Raw genomic sequence first — 14,089 nt, forward strand, 5'->3', positions numbered from 1 at the left:
GTATTGATCAAAGATTTAATTTGGAATTAATTAAGTGATCAAAAAGAGACTAATTAAATATATAGGGTTGATTGTGTAAATCATCTATTCTTGTATAGTGGGCTAATGATCCATGGTTTGTATGGATTGGGATAAAACCCATATGGTGCTCCATGGATATTCCATGGAGGTTACAAACCCATGGATCATGGATTATGGAAAGCCATGACAATTAGGGTTTACATGGTGTAACCCTACTTGTGCCACAACTATATAAAGACCCCTAGACTAGAAAAAATGGCACTACTTGTACAAGATAGAGGGCTAGCCGATTTTGAGGTGTTAGTGAACTTCTCTCAAGGTTATTCCAAGTGTTGTGGTGTTGTGTGAGACATTTGAGGCATCACAATTGAGGTGCTAGGCTCACAAGGTTCTCAAGGAATCCAAACAACAAAAATGTATGTTCTTCTTCTAGCATTTATGTTTAAAAGTTCCCTATGCTATGCTAGATAGGTTAAGAACCTTGGAAAAACAATTTTGCATGTATCTTAGTAAAACATAGATCCAAGGTTTCTAGGGTTGCATGTACACCTTAGGAGTGTTAGAATGCTCAAAACCCTTCAATTTTAACATCGGTATGCAAGAGTTCAGATTGGAGTCGGTGAGCAACGATTACGACTTAGAGACAGCGGTCGTCGAGCCGTGTAGGCAGGGTACAACTTCCTTTAGGCTAAGGTATCCTCTTGATTGATAATGCATAATTTTATTTATGTAAGTTTTGAGCTGTGAAGAGTTGATAAACCCGATATAATATTTGAAACTCACAACACGATGTTGTTACGAGCTGGCCGGTAAAGAAATAAATAAAGAGTTTCTGTGGTGGAACTCTTGATTGGATAATGATGTTTGTAAACCCTAGTTTATAGGATTGTCTTAATGTAACATTGTACAATCGGGTTATGGAGTTAAGTCGTTTGATAATGGTTTTAAGGAGCTTAGTGATTTGGTAACAAATGGTTACCTATTTGTATTGGTGATCAAGCAAAGGTCACTGTAATAGATATGATAAATATGCTTATCAGTGTATTGAGACAAGTTATGAGGAAATTGATATTTCTCTAGATAGGTTGGACCAGTGTTTGAGCTGAGAGAAAAGGAGAGACTAGAAGCTAGATCGGATGTTAGTCTTCACTAACTGGACGGTGAGTACATATGGATTTTTCCTATGAGGTACATGGCCTATTAGTACAATTTTTCTATGAAATATTTGGAAATGTTTCTTGCTTGAAAAGTAATAAATCCAAGCTAGCAAGTAAACAATATATTTTTTGAAAGATTCGGTTAAAGATTTTGAAAGACAAATGTTTTTGAACAAAGGAGCTCTTTTATGAGCAATGTTTAGCTGGGTACGATTTGTTATATGGACTATTGAAAAAGATTAAAGAATTGTATTTTAAATTATTATATGTTTGAATGTTTTACTATATAATATTATTATTGAAAGCGAATGACCATATCATCAATCATTTGTGTGTGATTGAGTGAGTAAAAGACCAGTGGTGATTATGCACCATATGAGTGAATTGCATAGTTCTGAGAAAGTGACAGCTAGACCTAGGTGTCATATGGGGATCAATTATGCGGCCTTGCCTGGAATATTTATTTGTAACGCCTAATTCTTGGTATGCATTTAATTATAAATTATTCACTTTTGTAGAGCTACTCGACGAGTTGGAATCCCCAAACTCGTCGAGTACAAATCCGATTTGACGAGGAATCTTAAGTCACTTACTAGACGAGTTGAGGGCCTTGACTCGACGAGTATGGCTGACAGGATGAAACTCTAATTTCGGGGTTTTGCACCCTATTTAAGCATCTTAATTCCCACCCCTCAAGTTCATTTACAACCTCCAATTCCCAAACCCTAATCCACAAAACCCTAGTGCTTTGCTTGAGATTGTGAGCCACTTTGAGTGATCTTGGTATATTTTTGAAGCTTGTGGAAGAAGAGAAAGCTAGAAGGATCAAGAGGGAAAGAGTAGATCCATAAACTACACATCATTTGCTACATTTTCGGGTAAGCAAGTCCCAACCTTGCTCAATGGTTTCTTTGATCTCTTCTTTTCATCTTTACGAGGGTTTTGATCCAAGTATGCTAAGATGTAAACAATGGACGACCCAAGTGGGTATTCTTCCAAATCTAGGATCTTGAAGGGCTATTATGGCATAAAGGTGCAAACTTTATGACATAGGAGTCCCCATGCAAGCCATAGAGTGCCATTTTGGCCCTTTTTAGCCCAAAAGGTCATGCATGGAAGCAAAGTATGAGACTTTACGTGTTCATTTGGTATCTAGGACTTAGATCTTTGTTTTCATGCTTTGAGTGGAAGTAATAAGGCTTTTGGACAAAGATCTATGTCGCAAGGAACTAGGGTTTTAGCTAAATCCATTAAGATGGGTTATTAGCGGGTAAAGTTGGAAATTTTACCCCTAAAAGGAGCATTTCCATTGTATAGACGAAGTTTGGACTTTGGATCTGAGAGTAGAGGCTTAATCTACTAAGATGGCCAAAGAAGCAGAGGAACTCGTCGATTCCATAAGGGAACTTGACGAGCTGGGTCGTGTTGTCCTGTTTCAGCTTAATATAAAACTCGACGAGTTTGTGAAGGGACTCGACGAGTTGATTCGCTAAGTCATGACCACGAGCAGCCCGATAGAACTCGATGAGTCGAGGGGGACGACTCGGCGAGTTGGGTCACGATTTGAGGTCTGTTGAGTTAAAGAACTCGGCGAGTTGGTCAACCCAGAATGATGACTTTGACCGGAACGTTGACTTTGACCACGAATGGTCATTTTACCCTTTGAAGAATTATCAGTTTTTGACTAAGTGCTTATTGTGATGATGATAGCTGGGGAGTCGATTGGAGCATCCATCAAAGATTCCTCACACGAGATTTCAGCAGTCAGCTTGAGAGGAGAGTTTTCCTCAAGTAGGAACGAGTCTAAGGCACCAACGCCGGTCCGTTTATGTATCTTAGTGTATTCCGGACTTAGGTCCGATGTCGGGGCTAGCCCGATGTAGATTATATATTTTCGGACTTCATTCCGATGTCGGGGTAAGCCCGAGGAAGGATTTATATACTTGATGTCTTCGTGATTCTTGCATGTGTTTGTTTATATGTTCCAGACTTTGGTCTGATGTTGGGGCAAGCCCGAGGAATGTTTAGTTATATGCTATGTTTTATGTGTTCCGAACTTCGGTCTGATGTCGGGGCAATCCCGAGGAAGGATTTAGCTTATATGTTTATGTTATATGCTTGTTCGTATGTGATATGGTTACCGGACTTCGGTTCGATGCTGGGTGGGGTCTGATACCGGATTTCGTTCGATGCGGGGTAGGGCTTGATGTAGTTTGGGCAAGGCCCAATGTATGGCATTATGTGATTATGTGTATCATATTTGGTAGTTCGGGGAGACTCACTAAGCTTTGTGCTTATAGTTTTCAATTTTGGTTTCAGGTACTTCCGATAGCAAAGGGAAGAGCTCGGGATGATTGCAGTGCACACACCATTTGATTCATCATGGGATGTTTAGACTCTGATATTTAGCACATGATTTTGTATAGTATTTCCTTATGATGATTTCAGATACATTACATATGTTTTTATGAGATGAAAAATGGTATTTATGGATTTTTATAAATAATCAAAATGAAATTTTTGGACCGTATTTTTGGGGTGTTTCATTATTCACGGGTAAAGGTCAATGTTCTAAGTCACTTATGTGACTAGCCCATTCAGGGTGTATTTACGAGGCCTTGTTCGGTATATTCCAACAATAGTGAGCATTCTGAGTCACATTATGTGACTAGCCCAATTTGGGGTGGTCCTTATGTACATCATATTCAATAGATAGTTGAGACTCGAGAAGGCCCGAAAAGAATGGCATGGAGTGAGGACATGCATAACATGCTTTGCATTGTGTTTATAAATGCATGTCAAATTATAGCTTTATCAAATGCTTTTTATAATGATTTTGTGTCTAAACCCATGTAGCTCATGAGACAATGATTGTCTTACGTATTTTTTAAAATTCCATGTATTCCCGGTTTTGAGATATAACATTGAGAGCTATGTTGAGACAGATAGAAAAGAGCCAATGGATATAACCTCAGCATTGTTTCCATGTCGTAAGCAACCTTGCAACTTTATTTTGAGACAGATAGAAGAGAGCTATGTTAAGACCATATTTTTATAAATGATACTAACTGACAGAAAATGTTTTATAAACCATAATTTAAAAGATCAGGTGTTACAGTTTGCATCTTATTTCAAGTTCTCACTTTTCCATTTTGACCACAAGGTTTCTACACTTTGCAAAATAAATGCCATGTCATTTGCTAGCAACTCACACTTAAAGTTTACATTTCTAGTCCCTCTTCAACATGACCATAACATTTCTAGTTCAAAGTTAGTTGTGTCAAATTCAACACAAGTTTCATCAGGTTGACGATTTTGCCCCAAATGTCCTATTTCTTAACACAAGAGTTTCTATCCATATTTGAAATTTACAAGCTCCCCCTCTAGCTTATAAGGGTATTTAGTCCTTTATAAACTATTTAATTAGATCTAGGGATAATGTCACTGTAGCACATCAAACTTTCGTCAATTATCCGATTTGGTCATTAAAGTTATTTTTTTGCACTTGAGGCCATTAAAGTCATGTTTTACCTATCAATTAAACCATTTTGCTCAAATTTAGCAGGTTACCAGGTTACAAGGCTGATGTGACACTTATAGTTAGTTTATGTGACAACCCGATATATCAACTCTTTGTAACGACCAAAATGGGTCAAGTATTGTAACCACTTCTGAGTAATAAAATTTACTTTCATAATAAAATGTACAAATAAGTTCTATTTAATTTCCTTCTATGATTAAATGTATTTGAACCATGATCGTACGTGAAAAGAACGCCCAAATCCGACTTCATATAGCGAAGTTATGATTTTTCCCAGTTCGGCTTAGCAACAGACAACTAAAAACTCGAATCGGAAATCGAGCGACTTTTGGCCGGAATGACCTAAACGAGAATCGAAGGTCTCGACAATGGTATTCCAGCGGTAAAAAGTCTGGCAAAAACCGACATCAGATAAAGAAGTTATGAATTTTCAAAGAAATTCCTTAAACACGATGAGTTTTTAATAAATAATAAATAAAAAAATTTTGGAATTTGCCGACGGAGTCTAAACGAAAGTTGTAGAGCGTAGTCTCACCTACGCGTGGATATAAAGACCATCGAAAACGGAGTTCGTATGAAGAAGATATGAATTTATGAAGTTTATTAAATAAATTAATTATTTATTTTAATCAAAATTCGGATATTATCCGAAGGGGAGGCAGCGTCCTCATCCGAGGTACGCGCTGCGTACTCCTGTACGCCCTGCGTAACCGAGAGGATTGGCCTCTGATCGTCCACGTCGCACTATCCGAAGAATCCGACCCGTCCGAAGCTCCGACCCGTCCGACCCGCCGTCCCATCCGACCCGCCGTCCCATCCGACCCGCGTACCCAGCAACCCGTCCCATCCGAAGCCGAGGCAGTCGAGGCTTCGGTCATGCATGACGTACGCGTACGCGCTGCGTAAGAGCGTACGTCCCGCGTACCGAGGCAGACCAGCCTTACTATAAATAGGATGCGAGGGCTTCCAAAGAAAAGGCTCATTTCTCTCCTCTCTCTCTCAACTTTGCCTCGTTTTCCGTGTCCGTTCAAACCCGAAGCTCTGGTCTTTTTGGCTCAAGTCCCGAAGGTCGATTTTACTCCCGAGATTCCCGAGAATCCCGAGGAAAATCCGTTTCCCGAGATGAAACTCTGCCCGGTTTTCCATCTCGCTATCTCCAAAACTTTCAAGTGAGTTTCATACCCCTAAATCAACCTTTTTAAATATTCTAAATGCTTTTATATGCTTTCAAGGGGGGATTACAAGTAAAACACACGAGTATTATCGTGTGTTACATAAAGAAACTCTTTTATATGCTGTTATATATTCAAATCACATGCGATTTATAAACCTTTAAGGAACTTTTATATATGTATAACATATGTTACAATAGCATTCTATCTTTTAAAATATAAAGTTGTTGTAATGTATGTATGAACTAAACTGTTCGTAGATTATTCTTGTCTATCTTAGACTCTACACCAAAAATCTATGCTTTCATAAACAAGTGATTCTTTTTCTAGGTATTTCTAAACAAACAAGACACACTTTTTGAAAACTATAATAGGTATAGTTTTACGAACAGATTTCTAACTCTTATATACTAGAAACATACATTTCAAGAAGTTTACTTTCGTATACAAGAACAAACGTAACATTTTAACAAGTAGATCTACTTTTATACCACGGATTTGTGAGACACTAACTTCATGTACGTTCGAGTACACATTTCAAGTCCTGTATTATATACCAGAATCCCTTGGAGGGGGAGCATGGTGTTTGTGTATAGATCTATACGGGCTTGACAACCCGCGCCCTGACTGTTAGCTGCAGTCCACCGTTTGGGGTGATAAACGTCATAACATTCCAACGCCTGAAGAACGTTGTGTATAGGCATTCAGAGTCAATAGTATGGTTATAAAACTCACAAGGGGTAGTAAAAATGCATTGATTTACAATGTTTTCAAACTCATTGGTTATTTTACATATACATACATTTTGGAAACAAACATTGGTCTTGAGTGAAGGCTACTTTTATACTAGTAGAAAATATAGGATTTTCTAAACACAAACAAACAAAGATAAAACATTTCATTTCATTCAAACATTGTCACTTAAATACTTATGAAATTCACCAGCTTAAATGCTGATCTACTCTTTCAAAATTTCTTGTATGTCCCAGGAAATCAGTAAATTTCAGGTATTCATTTCGCTTTTGATGAAGGGATGCTGCGGCGCCAGTTTAATCTCGTATTTTGATATCATATTGTAATTGAGTTTTGAACATGTAACTTTTGACAAATGTAAACTTTCAATTATATATATGATGGTTGTATTGCTTTCTTTACTACGTATTCATTTGTTACGTTACCACATGAAGTCATCCGCCCCCGAACGTTTCCGCCGTTCAGGTTTGGGGGTGTGACAGTTTATCTTTATTCTTTGTGAGCCACGTCATATAATCCACTTAGATAAATAACAATATACTTTTAACTTTTTAAAATTTAAAGAACCACCACCACGAGTGTTATTTTTTTTACCCACATAACCAAGACCACGTTCATGAAACTGAAATCAATTTTGGTGGTTCCTCAATTAATTCAATTACACAGATCAATTACAGCAAGAAAACTAAGAACGAATATCGATTTGGTGGTTAACTAGATATGCTACTCCGCCATCGACCTCTACAACCTCAAGCAAGATCGTGCTCCTCCAATACCGTCTCGCCAAGGAGATCCAAGCCGAAGAACTGGAATTCAAGAGTTAATGGTAGAGGAGGTTAAGTCGTCGGAAAGGGTTGGTGGTGGAGGAGGTGGAAGTTACAGGGAGATCGTGTTGTGATTGGGGTTGGTTTGAGGAGACCATTGTAGCTTCGCCAGATGATATTTAGGCCAGCAGTCAGAATGACCAAATCCCAAATCGGAAACCAATCATTCAAATACAGGCCCTAAATTCTGATTTCTTCAATCTGTGTTCTTGAACAAATACACAAATACATGCCCTAAATTCCGATTTCATCAATCTCCCACCACCATTTTTATCAACCTTCTAACATCACCATCGTCAAACTCACACTGTTGCCATCATCCCTCTAATCCAAGCCCTAAATCGGTAGATCATCGGTGACAGAAGTTCTTCATGTCCTTCATCTTCACCTTTTCTTTCACTGATGAACACGATGAACACCAAGTGTTCTTAGTGTTTGTATGTATAAAAAAAATTGGTCTAAAACCAAATGATTCCAGAGAAACAAACCAAATAATCCCCTGCCACTTACCTGTATATAAAGCCACCATCCTTGTCTCTCCATTACAACCTACCATTCACCAACAGACCTTCCTTATTTTCTCTATACCAGTCACCATGGCCATTATCAACCTCTAAATTTCGATACCGAGAAGAAGAAAAATGGAATTTGATTCGTTGTTGCTGAGGATTCTCGCACATACGCAGAAAATTGTGCAAGAAGATGTAATGAAGGAGAGTACCTGACATCGTCGATTGGGAACGAAGAAAAGGGGGTGTTGTTCATTGACTGAGACCTTTGATCGATTGATAGAAGGAGATAAAAGAGCAATGTCGATCTCTGTTTTGCTTGGGGTAAAGGCTACGAACACAGAAGAAGCACAATCGGGATGCAGAAGCAACCACAAACACCGGTTGATTTTTGTGGTGGGGGAACTGGGAAGAAGACGTACTGTTCTTCTTGGGTAAAGGGTAGTGTTTTTTTTTTTTTTTTTTTTTAAATTTAGGGTTTTAAAGAGGGGAAAAAAGCCACATATTAAAAAAGAACAATAAAGCCACATAGGCTTAGTGTAACCGGTGAAACCGGGTAAAATCTGGATAATTCCCCTATTTAACATGTAAAAAACGAGTTTAATGGTTTATTGTGCAAAAAAATAACTTTAGTGACCAAATCGGATAATTAACGAAACTTTGATGTGCTACAGTGACATTTTCCCTTAGACTAAACTTCAACAAGTTTCCCAATATTGTCACCATTGCCCCCTTTAATACTAAAATCATAGTTTTCCCACAATAGATCTTTCTAATAGATAATGGATTGAAATTTAAAATCCTCCGTCTTGCTTTTACTTAATACATTTCCGTGAATTCTGATATTTTTTAATCATCTTTAATTCACTTATTTATTTTAAATAAATTTTTTTAAATATTTCTAAATATTTTAGTCCTCGAAACCGGATGTTATAGACAATTAAGCTTAAAGCTTTGGTACGGACTTTGCATTTTACAAACCTGTATAAATATATAATAGGTATGGTTTTTATCTACCATATAAAATTCTAATGTTTGTACAGTAAATGATATATATGTCCTGTTACATACAAAACATAAACTAAAGCGTATTATCAAAACTGACACCTAATTATAAAATATTTATTTATGTTTTTATAAAAATCTATTGAAATTATACAGAAATTTCACTACTTGCCACTTGGTAGTGGAGATACTCCCTCCTTTCACACACCTCAAATAATGCTATAAGTACCCCACCGTACAAGATTCAAGCACCAACAGTCCAACACACAAAAACACACACACAACAATGGCACAACGTCACACTCCATTGACCTTCACCGTCCGGAGACGTGCACCGGAGCTAATCCGACCGGCAAAACCTACGCCTCGAGAACTGAAGCCTCTCTCCGACATTGATGATCAAGAAGGGCTTCGGTTCCAGATCCCGGTGATCCAGTTTTATCGTTCGGATCCAAAAATGAGAAATAAGAACCCGGCGAGTGTGATCAGGGAGGCTCTGGCCAAAGTTCTGGTTTTCTACTATCCGTTTGCTGGCCGGCTCAAGGAGGGTCCGGCGAGGAAGTTGATGGTGGATTGCACCGGCGAGGGTGTGTTGTTTATCGAGGCGGATGCGGATGTTACGCTGAAGCAATTCGGAGATGCACTTCAGCCGCCGTTTCCTTGCTTGGAAGAGCTCCTTTATGATGTTCCTGGATATGGTGGAGTTCTCGATACATCATTACTCTTGATTCAGGTGATAATTTATGACAAATTTTAAATTTCAGTTGCAAATTATTTTTTAACATATTTACAGGCTTCTGATTTCTTAATACAAATTTTAATCATAACGAGATAAACAAATATTCATCCATACATTTTCGATCGATTTTTTTCTATATTGATTGGAGATTATATGTTGGCCACAATATTTTATGAGAATTATATTTGTTTGATTCAGTAAGGTTACTATCACCTTCTAATGAAAAGGTATCGTCCGTTTCATAACATATAACTTTTGATTTAATGTTTAATAATTTTCTTTTAATAAATAAATACTTGATTAACAACACTAATGTTTTAAAACTAATATACCATAACAATTTGGTTATGGTCCTTGGTATTATCCTTTAAATATGTAAATCTAGATTGATACGTTTTCTTAAAACCTTACTTTTATCCGCTAACTTAAAAAAATGTTACATCATTTTAAATAGGAAGGTATTCAAACTTTCCAACCAAATAAAAACAGATTACTGAATTTACAAAACATTGAAACTTAAAGTTTCTTTTCTAAAAATAACGAGAAAGAAAAATTATGTACTAACTAGATGAAATTAACTACTTAATTAATAACAAAATGTAGCAAGAATATATTTGTGTGCTTAAATACAAAACAATTGTGATGGATTTCATATTTTAATCATCCATCCACTCAAATCTAAAGTTTCCATCGAGTGATCTTGACTGATGCCAATTGATGATAGATGTAATTACACGATTAGAACCACGAAATTTCCCACATGCCCATGTTTTAAAAGGGTTTCATTTAGCAGAACGTTTTCTTTTCTTTTTATATCCATTAATAGGTGTTTAAAATTTTAATACCTATTTAAATATTGTATATTTTGTATTTAACTTATTTAATATTCAACTTACTTAAAAGCATTTTATTAAATCGAAGTTACCTTTCATAATTAAATTTCTTATCATTAATTAACCTTTTTCATAAACCTATGTATGTAACAATTAGTAAGAAAAAAAATTAAGACTTATTTGTAAACTTCAAACAACTTTACAATTGAAAAAATATTTGACACATTAGTTTATAGAATATATGGATCAGAGAAAATTTAACATGAGATAGTTATGTACATATAAACAAACCTATGACTATAGATACTCTTAACAAACCTTTTATTGGTCAAAGCATTGATACAAAATTGTTAGGTTCTATAAAAAAAAAAACTATACTATTTTTCTGCAATTATTTGAACTTTAATAGTTTATATTATTAGAGGGTGTTAGGTTGTAAGGTTACAAACTGGGCCACCCCATCACTATAATGGACCAAAATAGGACAAAAGCAGTACTTTTATGTGGGGATAAAATTGGCATCAAATATGCCCATACTTATAATCTTATATTGTATAGTAATCATTCGCGTCCACCTAATTTTTTTCTTCTTTTTATATAGGTGACACGATTATTATGTGGGGGTTTTATCTTCGCTCTACGACTAAACCACACAATGAGCGATGCACCCGGACTCGTACAATTTATGACGGCACTAGGTGAAATGGCACAGGGTGCACCAGCACCCTCCATATCACCTGTGTGGCAAAGGGACTTACTTTTCGCAAGAGACCCGCCACGAGTGACATGCACTCATCAAGAGTATGAAGAAGTGGAAGACACCAAGGGTACAATCATCCCACTAGATGACATGGCACATAAGTCATTCTTTTTCGGACCTGCTGAGGTGGCAGCTCTACGTAGATTTGTCCCATCACACCTAAAAAAATGTTCCACCTTTGAAGTCCTAACCGCTTGCCTCTGGCGTTGTCGTACCATCGCCCTAAACCCTGATCCTCAAGAGGAAATGCGAATTATTTGCATAGTCAACGCACGTGCCAAATTCAACCCGCCACTTCCAATCGGATACTACGGAAACGGATTCGCGTTTCCGGTCGCCATTTCCAGTGCGGGAGATCTATCAAAAAAACCGTTAGGGCACGCGTTAGAGCTTGTGATGAAGGCTAAGTCTGATGTCAATGAAGAGTACATGAGATCAATCGCTGATTTAATGGTTATAAAAAACCGACCCCACTTTACTGTTGTTCGAGCGTACCTTGTATCCGATGTGACACGCGCTGGATTCGATGTGGTTGACTTTGGGTGGGGGAAGGCGGCTTATGGTGGGCCTGCTAAAGGTGGAGTGGGTGCCATACCTGGTGTTGCCAGTTTTTATATACCGTTTACAAACCATAAGGGGGAATCTGGAATTGTGGTGCCTGTGGTTTTACCAAGTGCGGCAATGAAGATATTTGTTCACGAGTTAGATAACATGTTGGCGCAAGACACCAACGGTCAAGGACACGAAGAACACAAGATATTTGCTTTTTCCCGTTTATAAATTCAACTTGACTACGCAACATGTCTTTAAGAGAAATTTTGGTTGAAACATGTTCTAGAAAGTGTATATGTATAATTAAGTGGTTGTATGGTTCTCTATATTTTCATGTGTTGTATGGTTTTGTTTCTAAATAATCAATCGAAATGTTATCTTTAGTTAAAAAGTCTATATCCTCCAAAATATGATCGTTATTTCGTTGAATATTATTTTTAGTTATATAACTTTACGTTACAAACCAATGAAATGCGACAAAAGAAGGAGAAAACGTGTAACACAAACTTGACCAATTCAAGTATGACCACAAGTTTGAACTTTCAAGTTACTAAGAAGTAATAAACCTAATTATATGTAATCTAGGACATGGAAGTTAGACTAATTATATAAAAAAACAAGACAATATATGATAAACCAAAAGCCACCAAATCAAATGCTATTGAAAACCTATAAAGCAATCACTTAGCAAAAAAATGTTGGTTAATTGCCCGATGAAATGGAGAATTGTGTTTGGTTCAACTAAATTCCAATAGCGACAACCGCTATAAGTAGGATAAAAAAATAAATAAAATAAAAAAAACTTTAGAATTCATCAGCTAATGTCATAACGACAAAACATAGTAAATAAGTACAACGTAGAGGTCATCTTCATCAACTATTTTTCATACACATGAACCCCTAAAACCTTGGCCAACATGCCAAGTGTTTATGTTGGCCGCCATACTAGAACTCAAAGTCAATCAAGGAAGCATCGGGACACGCAGGTCTATTACGTTAGTTCGCGAGACCCGAACATACCATCATTCTATTATAAAAATCATATTTTATATTCATGTATTTAGATTGTATTTTTTTTTTGTTTGTTACTATATATTTACGATTAATCTTTGTTTGATCCGACAAAATTCAAGATAATCTTCTCGTGAAAAGTTGTCATTCTTTCTAGAAAATACAACTTTTGATCAAACATTTGCTTTAATACGTAGTATTAATTTTCAGGAAAAATTTCATTTATATCCATATAAACTTAAAATATTTCTTCTATATCCTTATAAACTTTAGATTACATGTTATATCATTCTAAAACTATAAAATTCACATCTGTATCTAAACTCATATTTTAATTAAAATTAAACTAATTTAATATTAATGTATTTATATCAAAATTCAAAATTCTATATGATTTTACTAAAATATCCTTTCTAATAAGATTAAAGCATTTAATTAGGATTAGGGATCTTGACTTTGGTGTGTTTGTTTTCTTTTCAATACATATGCGCCTTTTGTTTGGTTGTATCTGTAAGAAGTGTTGTATCTAATAGAAGTCATAGAACATTAATTTGCATATTTTCATCATTGCTTTATCCTTATACTCTGTTAGCCTGTTTGAAAAAATGCCCACTGTCGATAGTTAAATTGAGCAGTTTTAATGGATGCTTATGAGCAAAAGACTTTGTGGTGATCTTTATATGCTTTCTGGTAGTTAGAAGGTTGCTTTGCTTAGTTGATTTTGCCCCTTTGACGTTCTTGCCCCTATGTGGGCAATTTCATGATCGTCCTCTCTTGTGTTTATGGAACCATTGTCGTATTTGGATGAGCTCGTTTCTGGTCTTATTATTGCTGATGGTTGCTGTTTATCTTCATAATTGTTGGTGGGAGTTTTTTGCTACGCCTACACTTTGACCATTTTACCCCCGGCTTTGTTATTTTGGTGGGGAGTTGTTCTGGTTCCCGTTAACTGAAGATTTCAACCTCATTACATCCGTTTTTAGTTGTTTTGGTGCTTTCTGCTTTCAAGGTTACTAGAGGGACGATTTTTTGTGTTTTGGACTATTTTACCCTCGTGGGTTTTCTCTTCTTGGCTTTTGGTCTCTGATTGTATGGTTTTGTTTCTTTAGCTTGTTGCTGGTGCTGATTTGAATCATAAAAACCTGGTGGAATTAATTGAAGTGATCCCACAATTTTATCAAAAAATTGACTATCTTACCCATGTTGCATACT

The 14,089-nt window shown here is 36.5% G+C and overlaps 1 protein-coding gene across 1 annotated transcript; it reads left to right on the forward strand.

Moving 5' to 3' along the window:
- Positions 1 to 9,216: 9,216 nt before the first annotated feature.
- LOC145091333 (benzyl alcohol O-benzoyltransferase-like) lies at positions 9,217 to 12,257 on the forward strand. Its single transcript, XM_079029035.1, has 2 exons — positions 9,217 to 9,715; positions 11,156 to 12,257. Exons 1-2 carry the CDS (start codon positions 9,269 to 9,271, stop codon positions 12,092 to 12,094), a joined length of 1,386 nt encoding a protein of 461 aa, XP_078885161.1. The 5' UTR covers positions 9,217 to 9,268; the 3' UTR covers positions 12,095 to 12,257.
- Positions 12,258 to 14,089: the final 1,832 nt, after the last annotated feature.

The sequence above is a fragment of the Lactuca serriola genome, chromosome 1 (genome assembly GCF_051521515.1).
Source record: "Lactuca serriola cultivar US96UC23 chromosome 1, Lser_US96UC23_V15, whole genome shotgun sequence".
In the NCBI taxonomy this organism is placed as follows: domain Eukaryota; kingdom Viridiplantae; phylum Streptophyta; class Magnoliopsida; order Asterales; family Asteraceae; genus Lactuca; species Lactuca serriola.

Bases quoted from the DNA above. Each gene is read 5' to 3' on its own strand.
- LOC145091333 (XM_079029035.1), top strand. From the start codon at position 9,269: ATGGCACAACGTCACACTCCATTGACCTTCACCGTCCGGAGACGTGCA. The intron at 9,716-11,155 runs GTGATAATTTAT...CTTTTTATATAG, and splicing joins CATCATTACTCTTGATTCAG to GTGACACGATTATTATGTGG.